Below are 19,931 nucleotides of genomic sequence, written 5' to 3'. Positions count from 1 at the left end.
AGTTGAGAGATTAGTACCTTAGATAATTTAGTGTTTGGTGGTAAACTTGCTGTTTCACAAGTAAAACACTCATTCATTTTTTTTAAGTTCTCCCAACTTTTTTCATTGACATTGCTATTGGAAAGACTTAAATGCTAGACTGCCAAGTTTAGCTATTATTCAAAAGCTAGTAAGAAGTGGAAGGGGGTTATGATGGAAGCAAACACACACACAGCAGCATTGGAGAATGATTATCCTGGCATTTTTATGTGGGATGGATGAAACTGTGGAGAGAGGAACAGAAAGCATCAAGATGCTGATCAAACAGGAGACAGTTAAACAGACAAAAGAAACACTTTACTCCACATATTTCATTAACTTTGCCTTATGACTCCAGGGCTTTATGAAGCACAATACCTCTCGCCAGAATGAACACTGCCTCACCAATTTTGACCTGGCTGAGTATCGGCAGGTGCTGAGTGACTTGGCCATTCAGATCTACCAACAGCTCGTGCGGGTGTTAGAGAACATCCTTCAGCCAATGATCGGTAAGGCCAGGCACTGCTGAACATGGCAGCCTGCAGATCACGTGCCCATCCATAAATGACCACCAGTAACATGTTTTGGAGCATGTATTCATATGTATTCATATAAATACATGAATTCATATGCATGTATTCATAATGTAGTAAGATACAGGCCTAAAATTAGCTAAGGAATTCCAGAAACCCAGACATAGCTAAAGGATGCATCAAAATCACTGCTTTGACATGATTGAAACAGCAGTATCCGGCTCCCTCCCCAGGGTTTAGTGCCCTCTGTCTTAAGATTGGGTTATGCTTTATACCCAGCAGTAGACCTCATACCTTGTCTAGTTTTCAGAAACACTTTAAACTTTGCACTATGACATTCCTACATAGGGCTTCCTAGAGGCCCAGCTAAAACCGAGGAGGCTTGGGAGGGTTTGCACTTTGTCTAACAGGCTGCAGTGAGTTAACCTTGAAGGTAGTGTGGCAACAAAGACAGGTCTTACAGGTTTGTCTCAGGCATTCCATGTGAATTGTACATCTCATGGCCCCTATGGAATTGTTAAAGGCAATTTGGTTTAAAGTAATAGTTTCTCATTGGCTAGGCAGCTGAGGGGTATGGTGTGTTTCTATTTACATGTATTCAGCTATATGTGTGATTTCATATATCTTTCTATATGTGTGCACTCATTCTGTATACCCAGATGTTATTTTTTTAATTTCAAAATATTAAAGGGGGGGCAAAAAATATTAAGGGGTTACAAATGTTTTAGGTTACACGGATCATTTTCATTTTTGTAATGTTTGAGCCCCAGCTATAAGTGTGCGTGTCACCCAAATAGTGTTTATGTACCCATTAGGTTGGTTTTTCCCTCTCCTGGCACATTTGGTTTCTACTGAGTTTTACTTCCTTCTGTGCACTTGTGTGCTCATCAGTTAGTTCCAATTTAATAGTGAGTACATACGGTGTTTGTTTTTCCATTCTTGAGATACTTCACTTAGGAGAATGGTTTCCACTTCCATCCAGATTGTTGCAAAAGGTATTAATTCATCTTTTTATGGCTGAGTAGTACTCCATGGTATACATATACCACATTTTATTAATCCACTCATGAATTGATGGGCAGTTGGGTTGATTCCACATCTTTGCAATTGTGAATTTTGCTGTAATAAACATTAGAGGGGTGCAGGTGTCTTTTTGATGAAAAGTCATCTTTTCCTTTGGGTAAATACCCCATAGTGGGATAGCCAGATTGAATGGTAGGTCTACTTTTAGTTCTTTGAGGAATCTCCATACTATTTTCCATAGAGGTTGCACTGATTTGCAGTCCCACCAATGTTGTATAAGCATTCCTTTTTGTCTTCATTCATGCCAGCATCTATTGTTTTTGGATTTTTTAATAAAAGCCATTCTAACTGGGGTAAGGTGATATCTCATTGTGGTTTTAATTTGCATTTCCCTGATGATTAGTGACTTTGAGCATTTTTTCATGTTTATTGGCCAATTTGTCTTTCTTCTTTTGCGAAGCTTCTGTTCATGTCTTTTGTCTACTTTTTAATAGAGTTGTTTGTTTTTTTCTTGCTGATTTGCTTGAGTTCTTTGTAAATTCTGGTTATTAGCCCTTTATCAGATGTGTAGCTCGTAAATATTTTCTCCCATTCTGTAGGTTGTCTGTTTGCTCTACTGTTTCCTTAGCTGTGCAGAAGCTTTTTAGTTTGATCAAATCCCATTTATTAATTTTTGTTGTTGCCATGATTGCCATTGGGGTCTAAGTCATAAATTCTTTGCCTAGGCCAATTATCTGGAAGAGTTTTTCCTACATTTTCTTGTAGAATTCTTATGGTTTCGTGCCTTAGATCTAAGTCTTTTATCCATCTTGAATTAATTTTTGTGAGTGATGAGAGGTAGGGATCTTGTTGCATTCTTCTCCACGTGGCTATCCAGTTTTCCCAGCACCATTTATTGAATATGGCTTCTTTTCCCCAGTGTACATTGTTGTCTGCTTTGTCAAATATTAGTTGGTTGTAGATAGATGGTTTTATATCTGGGTTCTCTGTTCTGTTCCATTGGTCTATGTCTCTATTTTTGTACCAATACCATGCTGTTTTGGTTACTATATAGCCTTGCAGTATAGTTTGAAGTCTGTTAATGGGATGCCTCCAGAATTGTTCTTTTTGCTTAAGATTTCTTTAGCTATTCAGGCTCTTTTCTGCTTCCAAACAAAGCATAGAATTATTTTTTCTAAATCTGTGAAGTATGACTTTAGTAATTTGATGGGGACTGCATCTTCCAGTCACTTAACAGCAATGACAACAACGATTTTCAGTGTGAGGTTCTGTGTTTAGCACAAGGACATGGCCTTTGCTCTCAAGGGGCTCCCAGTCAGGGAGTGGACATCTCAAAAACATTCTAGGGGAGGCATAAGCTAAATGCTATGAGAGCACAGTAGGGGGAGCAGCAGTGCCACAGATGAGAAGACCAAGTCCTGGAGACTGAGGTTAGCCCAAGTCTCACTGCTATTGTGGGAAGCCCAGTTTAGGGAAGGGCCGAGCTCTCCAGCCCCATTGTAATACCCTCTCCCAGTCTTCTTCCAGACTATTCAGTATCCTGTCTTTTTTACTATTTTACCTCTGGGGCTGACATATCATGGAGAAAGCTTAACTTAACCCTAACCACTACCTGCCTCTCTCAAAAACCCACCCAAGACACCATACACGTATGTCATCGCAAGGATACTGCTTCTTATGTTAGAAAATATGCCATTAAGATTACTTAATTTCATGGAAAGTTTTTGCATTTAAGAATTATTCCTTCATTAAAGTTTAAAATCCAGAAGCCCTTTTTTTGGTGAAGTCCTTTTCCTTCCATTTTGATATTCAGATCATTTTGCTAAGTTGAATGTATGTATGCACATGAAACAGGCTTTCTTCCAAATCTTCTCTAACAATTGAAATACTCCTGCAGTCTCAGGCATGCTGGAGCATGAAACAATTCAGGGCGTGTCCGGGGTGAAGCCCACAGGGCTAAGAAAGCGCACCTCCAGTATTGCTGACGAGGGCACCTACACACTGGATTCCATTCTGCGGCAGCTCAATTCCTTCCACTCAGTCATGTGTCAGCACGGCATGGACCCAGAACTGATCAAGCAGGTGGTCAAGCAGATGTTCTACATCGTGGGGGCTATCACGCTGAACAACCTCCTCCTGCGGAAGGACATGTGCTCCTGGAGTAAAGGCATGCAGATCAGGTGAGCAAATGCTAACACCTGTGACAGCTTCTTTTTGCTGCCCAGCTGGCCTGCCAGGTTGTGGAGAGCTGATGACTTGTTTGCAGTCAGTGCACCTGATGTCTGGTGCCATGCGGCCAAGCGGCAGGGGAGGAACTGGCATGGAGCCACTTTCTCTTGCCTGGCTAGATTTCTCCAGCTCTCCTTCATTATTGTTCCACGTCTGTGCCTTACCAACAGGTTCTCCACATTGCTTGATTTGCTTGATCTTTTACTAACACTTGAAACAAAGCCCCTCTGTATTTTAAGAAAATCTGTTCTTAATTTTATGCCTGACTACTCCTCACCATGACCTCATTATTGTAATAGAATTGATTTTTTTTTTTTTGCAAATATTTATTTTATAACAACTGAAATATTCACCAGGAGCAGGGAAAGGATTTCTACTACAAAAGTCTTTAGTTACTCAATCTCAGAAAACCTTAGTGTTCTTTTCAGATTTTGCATTCTGACCCATATCTAATCATAGTTAACTTTAAGAAGATAATGCTGTCCACTCAGGTAGTGGAATTTATCATCCATAAGCTTTGCTTATACATGTGAAGACAGCCATTGTAATATTAAAATGGCTTCTGTTTGCCTGATGACTAAGTTCTGATTGGGGTCCATTTACCTCAGTCTTAGTTTGAGAACCACCGTCACTTGGTTGGCCACCTCATGAAACCTCAGAATCTTTGTAGTTTCTTTGTCTTTCTGCCTATTTGAAGTCTTTGTCTCTTCCAAGGACCCTCTCTTGCCCCTCTCTCCTTCCATCTCTGAGCTCCCTCAGGCCACTGCCTTCATCTCCCAGGCAGTTCCCTGAAGAGGCTTGAGCACGAGGCACACGTGGAGGATCTGGTTATTCAGTTACCTAATTTGGAGTTAGCTTTAAGGGAGAGAGTGCTTTGAGGATTATCAGGTCTCACCCCACAAAAGGGACCCATCTCTGAAATTGTAAGAGAGGCTAGAAAGTGTTTTCTGGTCAGCTCACCAATAAGGACAGAGCCATATTATATATTCTATTTTATTAATTAGCAAGTCTTACAACTTTGCTGTTACGCCTCCATTTCTATCTTCCATTAAAGAGAATTATATTCTCTTGTCATTTAATCTTATATAATTATGATTATAAACCTCATGACTATTTATAGTGATAAATTTTTAAGTACAGCTGATGAGATTTAAGAAAATTGAATAAAAATAGTGCCTGTCATTTTAACAGAAAATCCTGACAAGGACACACACGATTAAAACATTTATGACAACATACAGCAAATTTTCATTCTGTCTTTCATTCTCCCTCTCTCTCTTTCTCTCTCTCTTTTTTTTTTTTTTTTTTTTTGGCATAGGTATAATGTCAGTCAACTGGAAGAATGGCTACGTGACAAGAATCTGATGAACAGTGGAGCTAAAGAAACCCTGGAACCTCTCATTCAGGCTGCTCAGCTTTTGCAAGTGAAAAAGAAGACAGATGATGATGCAGAAGCTATTTGTTGCATGTGCAATGCTTTAACTACTGCCCAGGTAAAGCAACTTTCCCTATTATGAAATAATTTAATATTCATCTAAGATGATCTTTAGGGAAGTAAAGAAGTCTTCTAGTTATTGCTGTGTCTCTGAGCTGACTTCATCTATGTCAGAGAACATATATGTCTGTCCAGATCTTAAAGGAGATTTTACCAGAAATTAATACTTTTTAGTGTGAGTCTATATTTAATATTCAGCAAATATTTATTGAATGCCTACAGTGTTCTACATAATGTTACAGGCACTGGGATACAACCATAAACAAAACAAAGTCCCTGCTCTCGTGGGATATACGTTCTATGGAGCTTATATTCCATAAAATAATTTTCTATATTATTTGATAATTGAATGATTTTTTAGACTTCTTTTGTTTAAGACAGATAATTCTTGTTTCTTCAATTAAACAAATGACTAATTGAGCTCCCATCTCAAGGCACCATACTTGTCACTTTATTGAAGTATCTCCCCCAGCCTTCAAGGAGCTTACAGTTTAGTAGAGAAGGCAGAGATGTACCCAGCTGACTCTACCATAGAGGTTCTAATAAATTCTACAGTAAGAGGTCTAAAGGAAATACTGAGGGGTGATAACTGACTGTGTTCAGGAATGGTCCCATTAAGCTGGGCATTGAATTTAAGGAAGTGAGAGGATGGGAAGGGCATTTGAGAACAGTGGCAACAGCATGATTCAAGGCACAGTCTCACACATGCCCATTTTTCTTCTGCCCAGGTATTTTCTGTGCTGACTCTTAGACTTTCTTACTGTTTATCACATATTTCATAACATAGACATCTTCAGTTCTGTCCAATACAATTAAAACTCAATAAGTAGATAATTGGAAACAAAATTTGCAGCTTCTTAATGCTGAACTCCTATTTACATAAATTCTTGCTAAGAATAAAGCAGAACCACACTACTGAATAACGATCTTGAGATTTCCCCCCTATTTTTGCCACATGTGGAGCGTAAGGATATATGGGGGAAGCCTGAGTTTATAGAAGAGTTTGCTGTCGTCCAACTTTTAAAAGAATATACTTCAACGCTTTAATACACTCTAAGCACTAATTTCATAGAGTGAGGTAGACCTATAGTTTATTTATTTAGCAAATTTTATTTAACAAAGTGGTCCTACTTTTCAAAGTTCTAATACTTGCCTCTGAGGTGAATCCCCTGATTCACTTTGTCACTCACAGACCTGGGAAACATGCCCACTTTCTAATTCACATCTCTCTGATGCTTAATTTGTTCTTTGCCTGTAGACCAGCAGTGTCCTGCATTCAATTTTTATTTTTATTTTATTTAAATTTAAATTTAAATAGTCATATTTGGATAGTGACTACTATTGTATTAGACTACTAATGTATTGGACCACACAGCTTTAGACAATACCTTGAAAATGGAAATATTTTTCTGCCTTCTATAGATAATGATTTATTTTCATTAGAAAAGAGACATGACCATTTTACAAAATAAATTAATTTGACTTTTGTTTAAAGAACTTCATACCCTCTCATTAATTGGTTAATTTCTTTAGAGGTTTTTGTTGTTATTTATGTTATTTATAGTAACTTATCTTTCATAAAAATATAATTTTTTTGAAAAATCGTTCAAAAATATATAATTCTATTATTTTTAATATGTCTAGATATGTATTTGTATATTAAGAGAGCAAGTTGCAGAATAGTATTAATAGAATGAACCCCATTTGTATAAGAATAACATAAGCTAAACTATGTATAGAAAGTAGCTAGATGGATACTCAGGACATGGTTAACAATTGCCACTTTGGGAAACTGGGAGCATGGGAGTGGGGCACTCTTATTTTTTATGTTTTATTATTTTGCACTGTTTGAATGTTTTTCTAAATTTATATGGCTTCTTAAAATATTATACAAATATTACATTAATACATTCTTGTAAAATTCGAATAACAAAGGTAAACATGCCCTTCAGATCAGCTCCTTCTTCCCTCTTGTCCCAACCCACCCCTGAGTAGAACTGAAAACTATATGCACAGATCCTGTTAATTTTCCAGGTTGTAGGTGTGTATTTGATAATAGGCCAAAAGCTTTGATCATTTCATTTCTCACAGATTGTCAAAGTGCTGAATTTGTATACTCCAGTTAATGAGTTTGAAGAAAGAGTCTCTGTATCATTTATTCGTACTATACAGGTAAGAGCTCCTATCTTTTCTTTTTCTTTGATTCAACAACAGTCTTTTCAATGGAAAATTTACAATTGATTGAAGGATAATGTGTTTTTATCCTTTATTATATTATTTTATTTTACTATTTTGATAACTGTTTATTGGGAAAATGAAGTGATTTTTAAAAGAAAGATAAACATTCTTCATTAGCTGAGAATTTTTTGGTGTAAATTTTGGCAGAAAAAGTCTTTTAGATTCAAAAAACTGACTCTCTGTTTATTTTCTTTTTTCTTAATCTTCTCAGATGCGTTTACGAGACAGGAAAGACTCTCCTCAGCTGCTCATGGATGCTAAACACATCTTTCCTGTCACCTTTCCTTTTAACCCATCCTCCCTCGCACTAGAAACCATCCAGATTCCAGCCAGCTTGGGCCTGGGATTCATTTCACGGGTCTGAAAGTGATGTCCAGGCAAACATTGACAATACGTTTCTTGCCTGAAATAAGAACAATTTATTTCCAGTGAGCTACTGAAAATACATTTTTAAAGAGAAAGTACTGATTATCTCCAGAACAAGAGGTTAGTAACTGGAAATCTCCCTTGAGTGCTTTCATCACCTTGGAAAGAAAGATAGGCTCCTCTGTGTTGTGTGTTATCTTTACAGCAACACTCATCCTTGATCAGTTAGGTACCCTGAGTGTTCATGCAGGTGAATGATGGAAGGAAGGGAGGGAGAGAGGAAGGAGAGGAGGAGGAAAATGTGTCTTCAGCTGCCAGCATTTATTTTAAATCCTTAACACTGCATTTAAGTGATATAAAAAACATAAATTCCATATACGAGCTGTTGTTAGGAAGGCACCAAGAAAGAACCTCCTCTGTGCTAAACAGAATTGAAAGAAAAATCACCCTTGAGTACATATCATATCAGTTTAGGAATCAATTGTGTTGACATTGTCAAACTGGATCAAGAAATAAACTGGCAATATGTAAAGTAATTGGTCAAGTAACTTCCTTATTTGTGTCACTATGCTATAGAGACATTAAGTGAATGTTGGTTTGCTATATAGCATAGATGTCCATTTACTGTAGCTTACTGAGCATTTTAAATTGCTGCTACATATTATCTTCTTAAAATGTAAGTGATACTCTTATTAGGCACTTCAACAATAAGCTCTTTTATCAACTGTTTACAATTCAATCAAATCACACTTTTAACTGGATTATATGCAAATATCTATGGATTCACCTGCACAAGTAGAAGACACTGGAAAGTCATGTAGTAATATGACAAAATGCTTGACACTTAGGGGTAGGATTAGACCAAGTGGCTACTGTTGATGTCATTATTTATTCAGGATATATTACATTGATGTGCTGTTAATTTCCCATGGGTGGATATTTCATCAGGGTACAGTGTTATGTGAAGTGACTTATTTTTAGTTACCACATCTGATTCCTGCAGTGCATATTTTCAAACTTATCAGCTTTTCTTCTTCTTCTTAATTTATTAAGAATAAATCTCAAGTCACTATCTAGAAAGGATTGTCAGAATATTCATGATTCAGATCTTGAAACATTGATTATCTATAAATTATACAAAGAAGGTATATAATAAATATTTAATTAATGATTTCATTTTTTAGGCTTTGCAACTTCTATAAATGTTCTCAGATACCACTAGATACTTTAAAAAGCATCATATTAGAAATATTTTAAGAAAACTTATATAAGGAAATATAAGAAGATTGTTGAATTTTACAGAGGATTTGGTTCTGTAAGACCCAGATTCTATAAGTTTTCATTCTGAAGTTCTAATTAAACATACTCACCATTTTTTTCTAGAAATCTTATACAACAAATCCTTCAGGTTGTGCAAAAGCAGATTCTTAGGTTTCAGTAGAAACTCTGGTTCGGAATTACAATCATAGATTATATAACTTAACTGTTAGATGGTCTATAAAAATGACATATCTTATTAAAATATGTGCAATACTATTTATAGAAGTCAAACAGTTTCAAATCAGTGATAAAGATTATTATTAAAAGATAAATACTGTCAACTTATTTGGGCTTCAGTTTCCTTGTTTATAAAATAAGAGAGCTGGACAACTGATTTTTAAGGTCCCTTCCACATCTAAACTTCTCTCCTCTCAGCGTTTGGATCCTAGAGAAAAGAGCTTCAGCTAATCAGTAAGTCCATCGTCTGGTAGAGAGAGAAGTGTGTGGTGTCTGTCAATTCCATAGGACTGATGAAATGTAAAATTACAAGTTTGTGTAACCACAACCTTTCTGAAACATACATGATTTATGTATATGCTTTTAAAAGTCCTACTATATTTGTATTATTTTAAAATTCATTAGTTTAAGTCAGTTTTATTACATCATGTACTGCTTTATTTAATTGGAGTATATTTATTTATTTGCAATATCAACCAAAAACACTACTAATTCAATCAGATTCTCCCAGTTTTTCCTGATTGTCAATGTGGTTTTCACTGAACAATTAATTCATAATCATTTGGTTAGTACTGACTGTGTCAGAGTCTAACAGCATAGATGGGACATGAGTGGGGAGTTGCTAAGAAAATACAACCATGGCAGGCTGTCCATCTCAGCCCTGGAAATCCTCCCGGACCCTTCCTCCAGCTTAGTCCTGTGTAGTGTGACCCACACACTCCCTGAATCTTGTCAGATCTTCAAGATCACTCCGTAGCTCCCACTGCCATGCAGCCCTTTTTCTCACTGTAGACAGCCCATGTCCTGAAGTGTCTCTGGTCTGGGCCTTTCTCTCTCTCCTGTCTCCTGTCTTTCTGCTGTCAAGTGTTGGAGCCACTGTTCCACACCTGGGCCAGGCCTCCCACTGCAGCCTGGTGCAGTTTCTCCTGTTCCCGTGATGAACAGGGCTATTCCAGGGCTCCAGCTTCCTCTGAGGCCTACCCAGAACCCCAGACGGGGATCTGAATTAACTTCTCATGGTGTCCTAAAGATTTTCAGTCATGAAAAGCATACCTTAAAACCAGGGAACCCCAAGACCCAGTAAATGACTCTGTGTATACTACTTTCTTGAAGGTGCACGAGATTCTGCTGACTGTGGGTTCCCTTTGACCAGCTTGAGGATTGCCTTCCCTCTGTCATCCACACTCTCACCCAGCTTCAGACACACCTCAGCCAGCCTTTCCCCTGCCCATGTATCCATTATCTTCTCCTTCCCTCAACTTACCACGTATCCCGTCCCCTGCAGACTTGCCTGCTGTTTGTGCACTGAAGGCAGGTGGATGGAGTCAGTCCTCAGTTGCCCCTGCTGGCCTTCCTGGTGCTTATCCTCAGGCCAATCTTTGCACAAGTTCTTGTTCTCAGCTCTCTGCAATACATTCTTTAACATTATCGCTAATCGCGTTTTCGTAATTCCTCTGTGCCACACAATAGGAAGTCAAAGGCAGAGATCTTAAAAGCCACAACAGTTCTTTGTCTCTATAGTCCCCTCCCCACCGACATTACATACAGACTCACCTCACATCCTTGGAACACAAAGCTAAAAATTAAAAGTAGTTTCCCTTCTTGTAGCTTTTTTTTAGGCTGAGGCTTTGATCTGTCTGAGAGTAACTCTGAAAGGAGGGAATATGAATATGAGATAAAATCCTCAAAGTGTAGCTTCATGATTACTTTGGAAGATTTGAAAATTTCCGTATACCTGACACTTCTTTCATTCGGTGCAAAAGTACCAAAATACATTCCAAAGCCAACTGATAGAGGTTTGGGGATTTGTGTCAGTTTGGATGATTTACTTTGTTATTCCTTCATTTCAGTGCATAACTGAGAGTTGGCTCTTTCTGGGTGAGTAATTATGTGTAATATAGATCAACTCTTTTAATAACATAGTGAGGGAGCTATGAAAATATTTTATTAGAATTTCAGTGTAGTGATTGTTGTGAGAAATTTCCTGGTAACCCTAGAAAAATGGGCACATGCCACCCTCCTGAGAAGTCCTCACACAATATTCTCTCTCTCTCTCTCTCTCTCTCTCTCTCTCTCTCACACACACACACACACACACACACACACACACACACACACACACAGAGTTGCCAGTTCATAGAGTTCCTCAGCAGGTACTGTTAAGGGGCCTCTAGGTGACGTCAACTGCTTAGGGTAAAACAGAGTGACAATTAGCGTGTGACACTGACGTGATCCTGTTGAAAGCAGTGCAGAAACAGTACCTGTGTCCAGATGTGCTTTCCTGTAGCACTCTTCCTCTGTGTCCCCTCACTTCATCCTCATGGCAGCATGGATGGTAGATAGGGTAGCTTCTACAGTCATCTGCTGATGGTAACTCGAGATAGAGATAAGGTCAGTGACCCTCCTGAGATCATACAGCCCTATGGCAGTTGCACTTTCCCACACAAAGCAGTGGCAGGGTGGGCACATGTGAGGCAGAGACTTTAAAAAGTCACACTTTTTAAAGGAGGTCATGTTTTGTTCCTTCTAGTACCTATGGGCTGCCTAGGCCAGCAAGGGGTGCTCTTTTTCCTTATCAGAGTTGGCAGCTGGTATGTGGGAACTGAGCAAATGCTGAGTACCAGATTATTTGTTCTAAGGAGACCAAGTACCCAGCGCCAGTTGGTTTTCTTTTTTATCATAGTTACCTGCTATAACTAGGCTTGACTTTTGTCATGAATCGGTGCTCATTGGGAGGGTGCGATGCTCTGTGGTTAGGCATTAATTAGTAGCAGCTGTCTCAACCAAAAAGCTAGGAAGCAGTGCAAGCCTTTCTAAAGTTAAGAGGAAGGTCACTCTCCACACACCCCTCAGAGTCCCTGTTACAGCCATCAGGTGAGCTGCACAGCCTGCAGAGAACCTGCAGCCACAGGCCACCCTCCCAATTTAGGTCCTCAGCACAGAGGAGCCCAGGCCACTGGGCACCTTCTGATGGCTGTCCACCGGACAGACCATCTACAAGTCAATGTGTATTTGGACACTACGGTGTGTGCATGCTGCAGGTGTTGACCTTGGAGCTAGGAGGTGTGCTGTGTGCATGTGTGTCAAAGAGGCTCTGTGTATTGCCGTGGCCTCTCTGTGGCTAAGTGCATTGTAATTTGTTCTCAGGCTGTGCTGTGAGGGCCGCCTTAACCCTTGCTCCCTTCCCTTCTAGAGCTGCCTTAAGTTCTCCAGAACTTTTCCTCTGTAAGGGGTATCTTGCCTGGAAGGATATCTTGCCCTGTTTCTCAAGGTTTTGTGAAGGTTTTGATTGGGGGTGGCCTCCAGCCACTAATTCCTTTCCCCTCTTCCTGCATGACTCCCCTCCTCCTGTCACTTTCTCCTTCCTTCCCTTTCCAAACAGGGATTAGAACTATAGGGCAGCAACAATCTCAGAGCCAATGTGATGTCAGCGTAGAAAATGTTCCTGAGTTAGTGGGACTCTATGTCACAATAAGCCAATTAACATATGGAAGAAATATAGAGATAGGCTAGATTCTTGGTAATACTTAAATGTCTTATTTTCCACTAGCCTTTTCTTAAGAAAGGTAAAGGGTACAACTCTAAAACTTTTCATGGACATCCTTGAAAAAAAAATTTTTTAAGAATCCTATATTATAAAAGGTTGAATAAAAATAGGAAAGAGTGCTGTAAGTTCTAATCCATTGTATTACCCTAAATTAAACAAACCAACCCAGAATTAAAGTAGATTTCTCAACATATCAGGAACTGAAAAATACTATGTAAAATATCTTTCAAAATGCATTTTATACATTTTTTATTTTGTAATTTGGTCTAGCTAAAATGTTCATTAGCTTAACTTGATAGGTATTATTAGATTCATAAAATGTCTAAAAATGACTATCATTTCCTTAGTATTGTAATGCTTGACATATTTGAAAGAAAAATGGTGGGTTTTTTTAGTTGAAATTGGTATTATAATTCAATGCTTGGTAGGTCAGTGCATTTTCATGCTTTTTTCAGAGTCAACAGTTTCAAATATCTTACTGTTACCATTCTGTTACAAAATTTTAGCCTACATTTCAGGCTTTCTAAATCATTTGAGCCATTATGTTTTTCCAAAAAATGGTGAGTTTTTTTAAAAATATGGATATGTATGTTGTAATTTACGATTCCTACTTATGTATTTTTGTAGGATCTCAGAGTAACATTGACTTCTTTGTGTCTTTGGAAAATTTCAATTGCTCTAACAGTGTTGCACAGAAATGAGCTCATGACATTTAACATATTGTATTTTGTTAACTTTATTAATTTACTATGAAATGGACATGCCTTTTAACTATAATGAAATTGAACGTTGCAGTTTTTCATATGTTTTCCCTTGTTGGGTCTGGAGAAGGAATTCTACTTTGATCTGCATAGAAAAACATGATATAATCTTTGGAAAGTTCTTAAGTGAAATATTTACCCATTAAAAAGGAAGCAGAAATACTGAGAAGTGAAAGGCATTATCAACTAACTCTGGTTTTAAACTGAACCCATTCTAACATATCTTATATGAAATTTTTAAAAATAAGTTAATAATTCACCTCATATCAACAAAAGCCTTTGAAACATGGGTTTTCACTAGATATCACCTAGTGCTAAGATAAAAACCAAAACAATATCAGAATGACATTTATGCTCTAAATTCGTAGTTGTCCAATGTGCTTAGTAAATGTGTGTCATTAATGCTGTATTCTCCTAGCTATTATAGAATATTGTTTAAATAAAGATATGAATATAAAGGGTTTTTGTCAATGTCTTATAAATAAACCCACTGCACATTTTAAAACATCAAAACAAGTTGTTTTCCTAGAGACTGGTGAATGTAAATATAACCTCTCCTCATGAGAATATTCTAAGGAGTTGCAGGAATTTAAAAGTTGGCAAGTTACCCTTCTATACTAGAAAACATAGTGATATATATGATGAAGAAGGGAATTGCCAAACAGTGAAACAAACAAGCAAACAAAAACAATTGAGGAAAGGAAGCATCTTTTCTTCAAGAGGAAGTTATGCCTAAATATACTGGAATTCTTTGACAGAGAAATAGACATAGCCAAGGAGCATTTGATATAATCTACTTAAAATTTCAAAAGATTCAGGATGTGATTTATATCAAAGGTTCTACTTTTAATAGAGTAGGAGAGTGGACAAATTTGTTTACATTGGAGAGAGATCAAAGAAGTATGTAGATGTACTTCTTTGGATAGAGAAACAGAGCAGGATTATTGAGATCTGTGATTGAATTAGTCTCACCTTCATTTATAGTAAGAAATGAATACAGTCATGCGCCACATAACATTTTGGAGCAACGATGGGCGGAATATACGATGGTGGTCCCATAGGATTATAAGACAATATTTGTACTGTACCTTTTCTGTTTAAATATGCTTAGATACACAAATAGCATTGTGTTACAGTTGCCTACAGTATTCAATACAGTAACATGCTGTGCAGATTTGTAGCCTAGGAGCAAGAAGCTATACCTTATATAGCCTAGGTGTGTAGTAGGCCACCATCTGGGTTTGTGTAAGTACACTCTGTGATGTTTACACAATGATGAAATTGCCTAATAATGCATTTCTTAGAGCATATCCCTGTCAAGTGACACGTGACTGTACATGGTTTTTGTGTAGATTATACACTTCCTACCTCTATGCCATGACACATTTATTCATTGAACTCATTTATTAAGCACTTTTCTGGGCACCATGACAGGCCTTAGAAATATAGCAGTATCCAAATTAATTCAGTTACTGGCTCAATGGACTATAGTCGAGCACTATGGTCCCAACCCCTGTTAGGAACCAGGCTGCACAGCAGGAAGTGAGTGGCAGGCAAGTGAGCGAAGCTTCATCTGTATTTACAGCCTCTCCCCATCGCTGGCATCATTGCCTGAGCTCTGCCTCCTGTCAGATCAGTGGTGGCATTAGATTCTAATAGGAGCATGAACCCTACTGTAAACTGCACATTCAGGGGATCTAGGGTGCACGCTCTTTAGGAGAATCTGATGCCTGATGATCTGAGGTGGAGCTGAGGTGGTGATGCTAGTGCTAGGGAGCGGCTGCAAATACAGATTATCATTAGCAGAGAGGTCTGACTGCACAATAAATGTAATGTGCTTGAACCATCCTGAAACCATCTCCCCCCTCACCGCTGGTCCATGGAGAAATTGTCTTCCATGAAACCAGTCCCTGGTGCCAAAAAGGTTAGGGACTGCTGGTCTGGTGGGACATCAGGATGTTACAAGAAGTGAAATGTCAAAATTTGCAGAACAGTTTCTTTTTCTAAATAAATTGGAACTGAGTCAAGGTTATGGTCCCCATAATAAAATCTCTCTCATCCAGTTCCATCTTGATACGTTCATTAGGATTCTTTCTGAGGCAAATGACAAAAATCAAACTCAAACTAGCTTAACCAAGAAGTAAATACATTACTTAACATAAATTCAGGGATATATCCAGGTGCCCAAACATTGGCATCAGGGATCTCAGCTTTTCTTTATTTGGGCCTCATTCTTAGCCAGGTCCACCCCCAAGTGACAAAGATGGCCCTCAGGAGTGTTTGGCTTCATTCCGTGGCTCTGCCTTCTAGCCTCTTTCTCAATGTTGCCAGTAAGACATTCCAAGATGGAGTCTCATTGACTGGTTTGAGTTCTACATCCATCCTCAGCACAATCACTGTGTCCAGAGGAGTGGAGAGTTCTGATTGGCCTAGCCTGAGCCATCCCCCACCACTGAAACTAGAAATTAGGTCATCTTCACGGAAAACACAGGACTGATGAGGTGGTAGTGGGAGTTCATCAGAGGAAAGATAGGATATAGCTAACAGAAAATGAAAACAACACGTGTCTACTATATACATTCTCCTGAATGGGTGAGAAAGAGAAAGGAACTGTGTACAGCCCTAGGTGTGAGCCATGTACACGAAAGTGTAATGCTGCAGCTTCCCAGGTGCTCTTAGCAGTCAGTGTGAGTGTACAGAGAAGTGAGTGAGCAAGGTGTTACACGACTGAAGAATTCTGAGAGTTTACCACCCAGGAAAGGGACCTGGGAGTAATATGGTTTGTCCACTAAACACTGATTCCTGGGCTGCTGGAACTAAAATATGATGGACATTGTTCGAAAGGAGAGAAATAAAACCTGTCATACAGACCTTATTAGCACCATGTTGGCCACTGTGAGCAGTTCAGGTCATTGAGTTTCAAGCAAAACACAGGGAAATATAAAAGGTTGAGAAGAGGATAAAAGATCATTGAAGGAACAGGATACTGCCCATAAAACATTTTGAAAATCCTGAGACAATTCAGTCTGGAGAAACGAAGGCCAAGAAGTCAAGAATGCGAGCAAGTGCTATGAAATTATGCTTGGCGCAGATAAGGAAAACATGAATTATTCACCCAGACCTAAATATTGTGGTAAGTAGATGTATTCTGAAACTTCAGCAAAGTTACTGAAAAAGAAATAAAATACTAGTTTGTGTTGTCAGTAGTAAACTTCTGAAACTCATTTCCTAAGAATTTGTATTATCAAGAAACTTAAATGAATTTGAACAGAGTTTGGTCAATGCTACTTGAGACCAAAAAAAAAAAAAAAAACTGGGTTATATCAAACCTTTAGGTTATAATCCAAGAAGACAATGTTTCCTTTTCACAGAATACCCATGACCTGCTAAAAACAGGATTCTGGACCAAATGGCCTTTGTGTCTAAGAAGACCCTAGGATGGCAATCACTGTGTGAGAGAATGGGCATCCTGGGGGGCTGGGGTAGGAAGCTTTTATAAATAACCTCATGAAAATGGGAGAATGGGCAGAGGAAAATACAGGTGGGAGTGGGCTTGGTCATAGTGAAATGAGCAAAGAAAGGCCAAAAGCCCATGGAAAACCATTCTTGAGTTCACATTAAATACCATGGGAGAAATATTTCTCACATTTCGAAAGCAGACTTCAGGAGTTTCACTTCTGGCATGACAGCATGAGGAGCTCTGCAGACCCACTTCCTAGTGGGTCTGAACTGGTGAGAATTATTTTAAAGCAAACCAAACCCCTAACCACTAGAAATGCTCCTAAGGGCATACAGCAAATGAAGAAATATTTATTCAAGAAAATACATTAATCTTTATTAGAAGAGTGAGCTTGTAGTATCTGAACCACCCTTCCAAAGGAGCCCAAAATTGACTGGATATTAGATTAGTCTGTGAAGCAATGTACGCCCCATGGCATTATTGAAAGCAATAGAGCAATCAGAGGCAATTAGTGGAGCTTAACAGCTGTGTGTTAAGACAGTCAAAGTGATGCCTGCCAAAACCACTGTCATCCCGGATTAACTGTGGGTATATATAATCAGGCTACACTCCCTGAAGAGCAACACCAGAGGCTTCACACTATAAGAGGTGGAGAGATTAACAAACCCAGTTTATTAATAATAATAAGGACCAGCACCCAGAGTTACTATGTTATCAGAAATGTTCAGATTACATTTATAGGGAAAAAACAAACCAAAACAAGACATGCAAAGAAACAGGAAAGTGTGACCCATACACAGAAAAAAAATCAGGCAACAGAAACTCCTTGCAAGAGCAACCATATGTTAAATTTAACAAAGACTTCACAGTAGCCATTATAAATATGTTAAAAGATAGGCCGGGCGCGGTGGCTCATGCCTGTAATCCTAGCTCTTTGGGAGGCCGAGGCGGGCGGATTGTTTGAGCTCAGGAGTTCGAGACCAGCCTGAGCAAGAGCGAGACCCCGTCTCTACTAAAAATAGAAAGAAATTAATTGGACAACTAAAAATACATAGAAAAAAATAGCCAGGCATGGTGGGGCATGCCTGTAGTCCCAGCTACTCGGGAGGCTGAGGCAGAAGAATAGCTTGAGCCCATGAGTTTGAGGTTGCTGTGAGCTACGCTGACGCCACGGCACTCACTCTAGGCCAGGGCAACAGAGTGAGACTCTGTCTCAAAAAATAAATAAATAAATATGTTAAAAGAACTAAAGAAAACTATGATAAAGAATACATTTGATGAAGGCAGGATTTGAGGGTTGGGACTTTCAGTCCCCCCCACCACAACCTCTGGGCCGGGAGAGGAGAGTAGCTGAAGGTTGAGTAGGTCACCAGTGGCCAATGATTTAATTGGCTGTGTCTGAGTAACGAAGCTTCCATAAAAACCCAAAAAGTTTGGGTTTGGAGAGCTTCCGGGTAGGGGAACATGTGGAGGTTCCTGAAGGGTGATATGCCTGTAGAGAGCCTGGAAGCTCCGTTCTCCTTCCCACACACCTTGCTCTATGCATCCCTTCATCTGTATACTTTATAATACCCTTCATAATAAACGGATAAACATTGTTCCATTATGGATGGAGGGGATGATGGTTACCTTGTTACCAAAAAGAGGTTTGTGTCTGAGGCAGAACTAGATGAACGGCGCAAAAGGAGGCAAGAAGAATGGGAGAAAGTTCGAAAACCTGAAGATCCACAAGAATGTCCAGAGGAGGCTTATGACCCTCGGTCTCTATATGAAAGGCTGCAGGAACAGAAAGACAGGAAGCAGCAGGAGTATGAGGAGCAGTTCAAATTCAAAAACATGGTAAGAGGCTTAGACGAAGATGAGACCAACTTCCTTGATGAGGTTTCTCGGCAGCAGGAACTAATAGAAAAGCAACGAAGAGAAGAAGAACTGAAAGAACTGACAGAATACAGAAATAATCTCAAGAAGGTTGGAATTTCTTCAGAAAACAAGAAGGAAGTGGAGAAGAAAGTGGCTGTGAAACCCATAGACACCAAGAACAAGTTCTCCCAGGCGAAGCTGTTGGCAGGAGCTGTGAAGCATAAGAGAGGCTTCGTCCTGCAAGTCTCTTGGGAACACTTCCCTGAGCGGCCCCTCCACCCACTGCCCCTCAGCCGCAGTCTGCATTGGCATCCTCCCAGGCTTGGGCGCCTACTCTGGGAGCAGCGACTCTGAATCCAGCTCAGACAGTGAAGGCACCATCAACGCCACCGGGAAGATCGTCTCCTCCATTTTCCAAACCAACACCTTCCTCGAGGACCCTAGCTCCTCTGTCCTTCCCAGAGGGAGCTGCTCCCCAAGGGTAGATCGGACCGTTCATTCTGCCTCCAGGCATCACATCTCTCAAAAAACTCCTTTGCCTGCTTCCTGTGTACACTGTGACACTTTTAACCTAATCTAAAAACATGCCAGAATCTACTTGTGGCCCGAATTGTGTTTGGTTCCTTTTCCCATTGCGGTGCAGACGGCCATACCTGTCCCTCTGCCTCCTTCCTCACTGATGTGACGGAATGTGGGGCAAGGCCCTGCAGAAATGCCACTAACAATGCCCTTAGGGAGTCAGGCACCAGCTGGCTTGCAGAGGGGTTTGGGTTTTATTGCTTTCTGGTAGTGTCTTTTTTTTCCTCTCCCAACAGCACAAAGAAGCAAGGGCAGTTATTAGACAGGTATTATTTAAACATTTCTTGTAGATAGACACATTGTTTGGTCCTACTGCATTGTGGAG

At 39.3% G+C, this 19,931-nt stretch overlaps 1 protein-coding gene and 1 pseudogene across 2 annotated transcripts in view; both read left to right on the top strand.

Moving 5' to 3' along the window:
* MYO5A (myosin VA (heavy chain 12, myoxin)) overlaps positions 1-7,997 on the top strand; it is a 192,480-nt gene extending 184,483 nt beyond the window's left edge. Inside the window, exons 36-40 of the mRNA XM_012658084.1 lie at positions 377-527; positions 3,472-3,754; positions 5,122-5,296; positions 7,390-7,470; positions 7,748-7,997. Coding sequence (XP_012513538.1) covers positions 377-527; positions 3,472-3,754; positions 5,122-5,296; positions 7,390-7,470; positions 7,748-7,900 — 843 coding nt within the window. The 3' untranslated portion in view covers positions 7,901-7,997. The remainder of the gene's footprint in view (positions 1-376; positions 528-3,471; positions 3,755-5,121; positions 5,297-7,389; positions 7,471-7,747) is intronic.
* Positions 7,998-18,725: 10,728 nt separating this feature from the next.
* On the top strand, positions 18,726-19,622 carry LOC105821394 (annotated as a pseudogene). The gene has a single exon (XR_001138062.1). The product of XR_001138062.1 is annotated as a protein FAM192A pseudogene (transcript).
* The last annotated feature ends 309 nt before the right edge of the window (positions 19,623-19,931 follow it).

This window comes from Propithecus coquereli, unplaced genomic scaffold, assembly GCF_000956105.1.
Source record: "Propithecus coquereli isolate 6110/MARCELLA unplaced genomic scaffold, Pcoq_1.0 Scaffold57, whole genome shotgun sequence".
In the NCBI taxonomy this organism is placed as follows: domain Eukaryota; kingdom Metazoa; phylum Chordata; class Mammalia; order Primates; family Indriidae; genus Propithecus; species Propithecus coquereli.
Note: the sequence above shows the minus strand (reverse complement) of the source record. Positions and strands in the feature narration are given on the sequence as shown.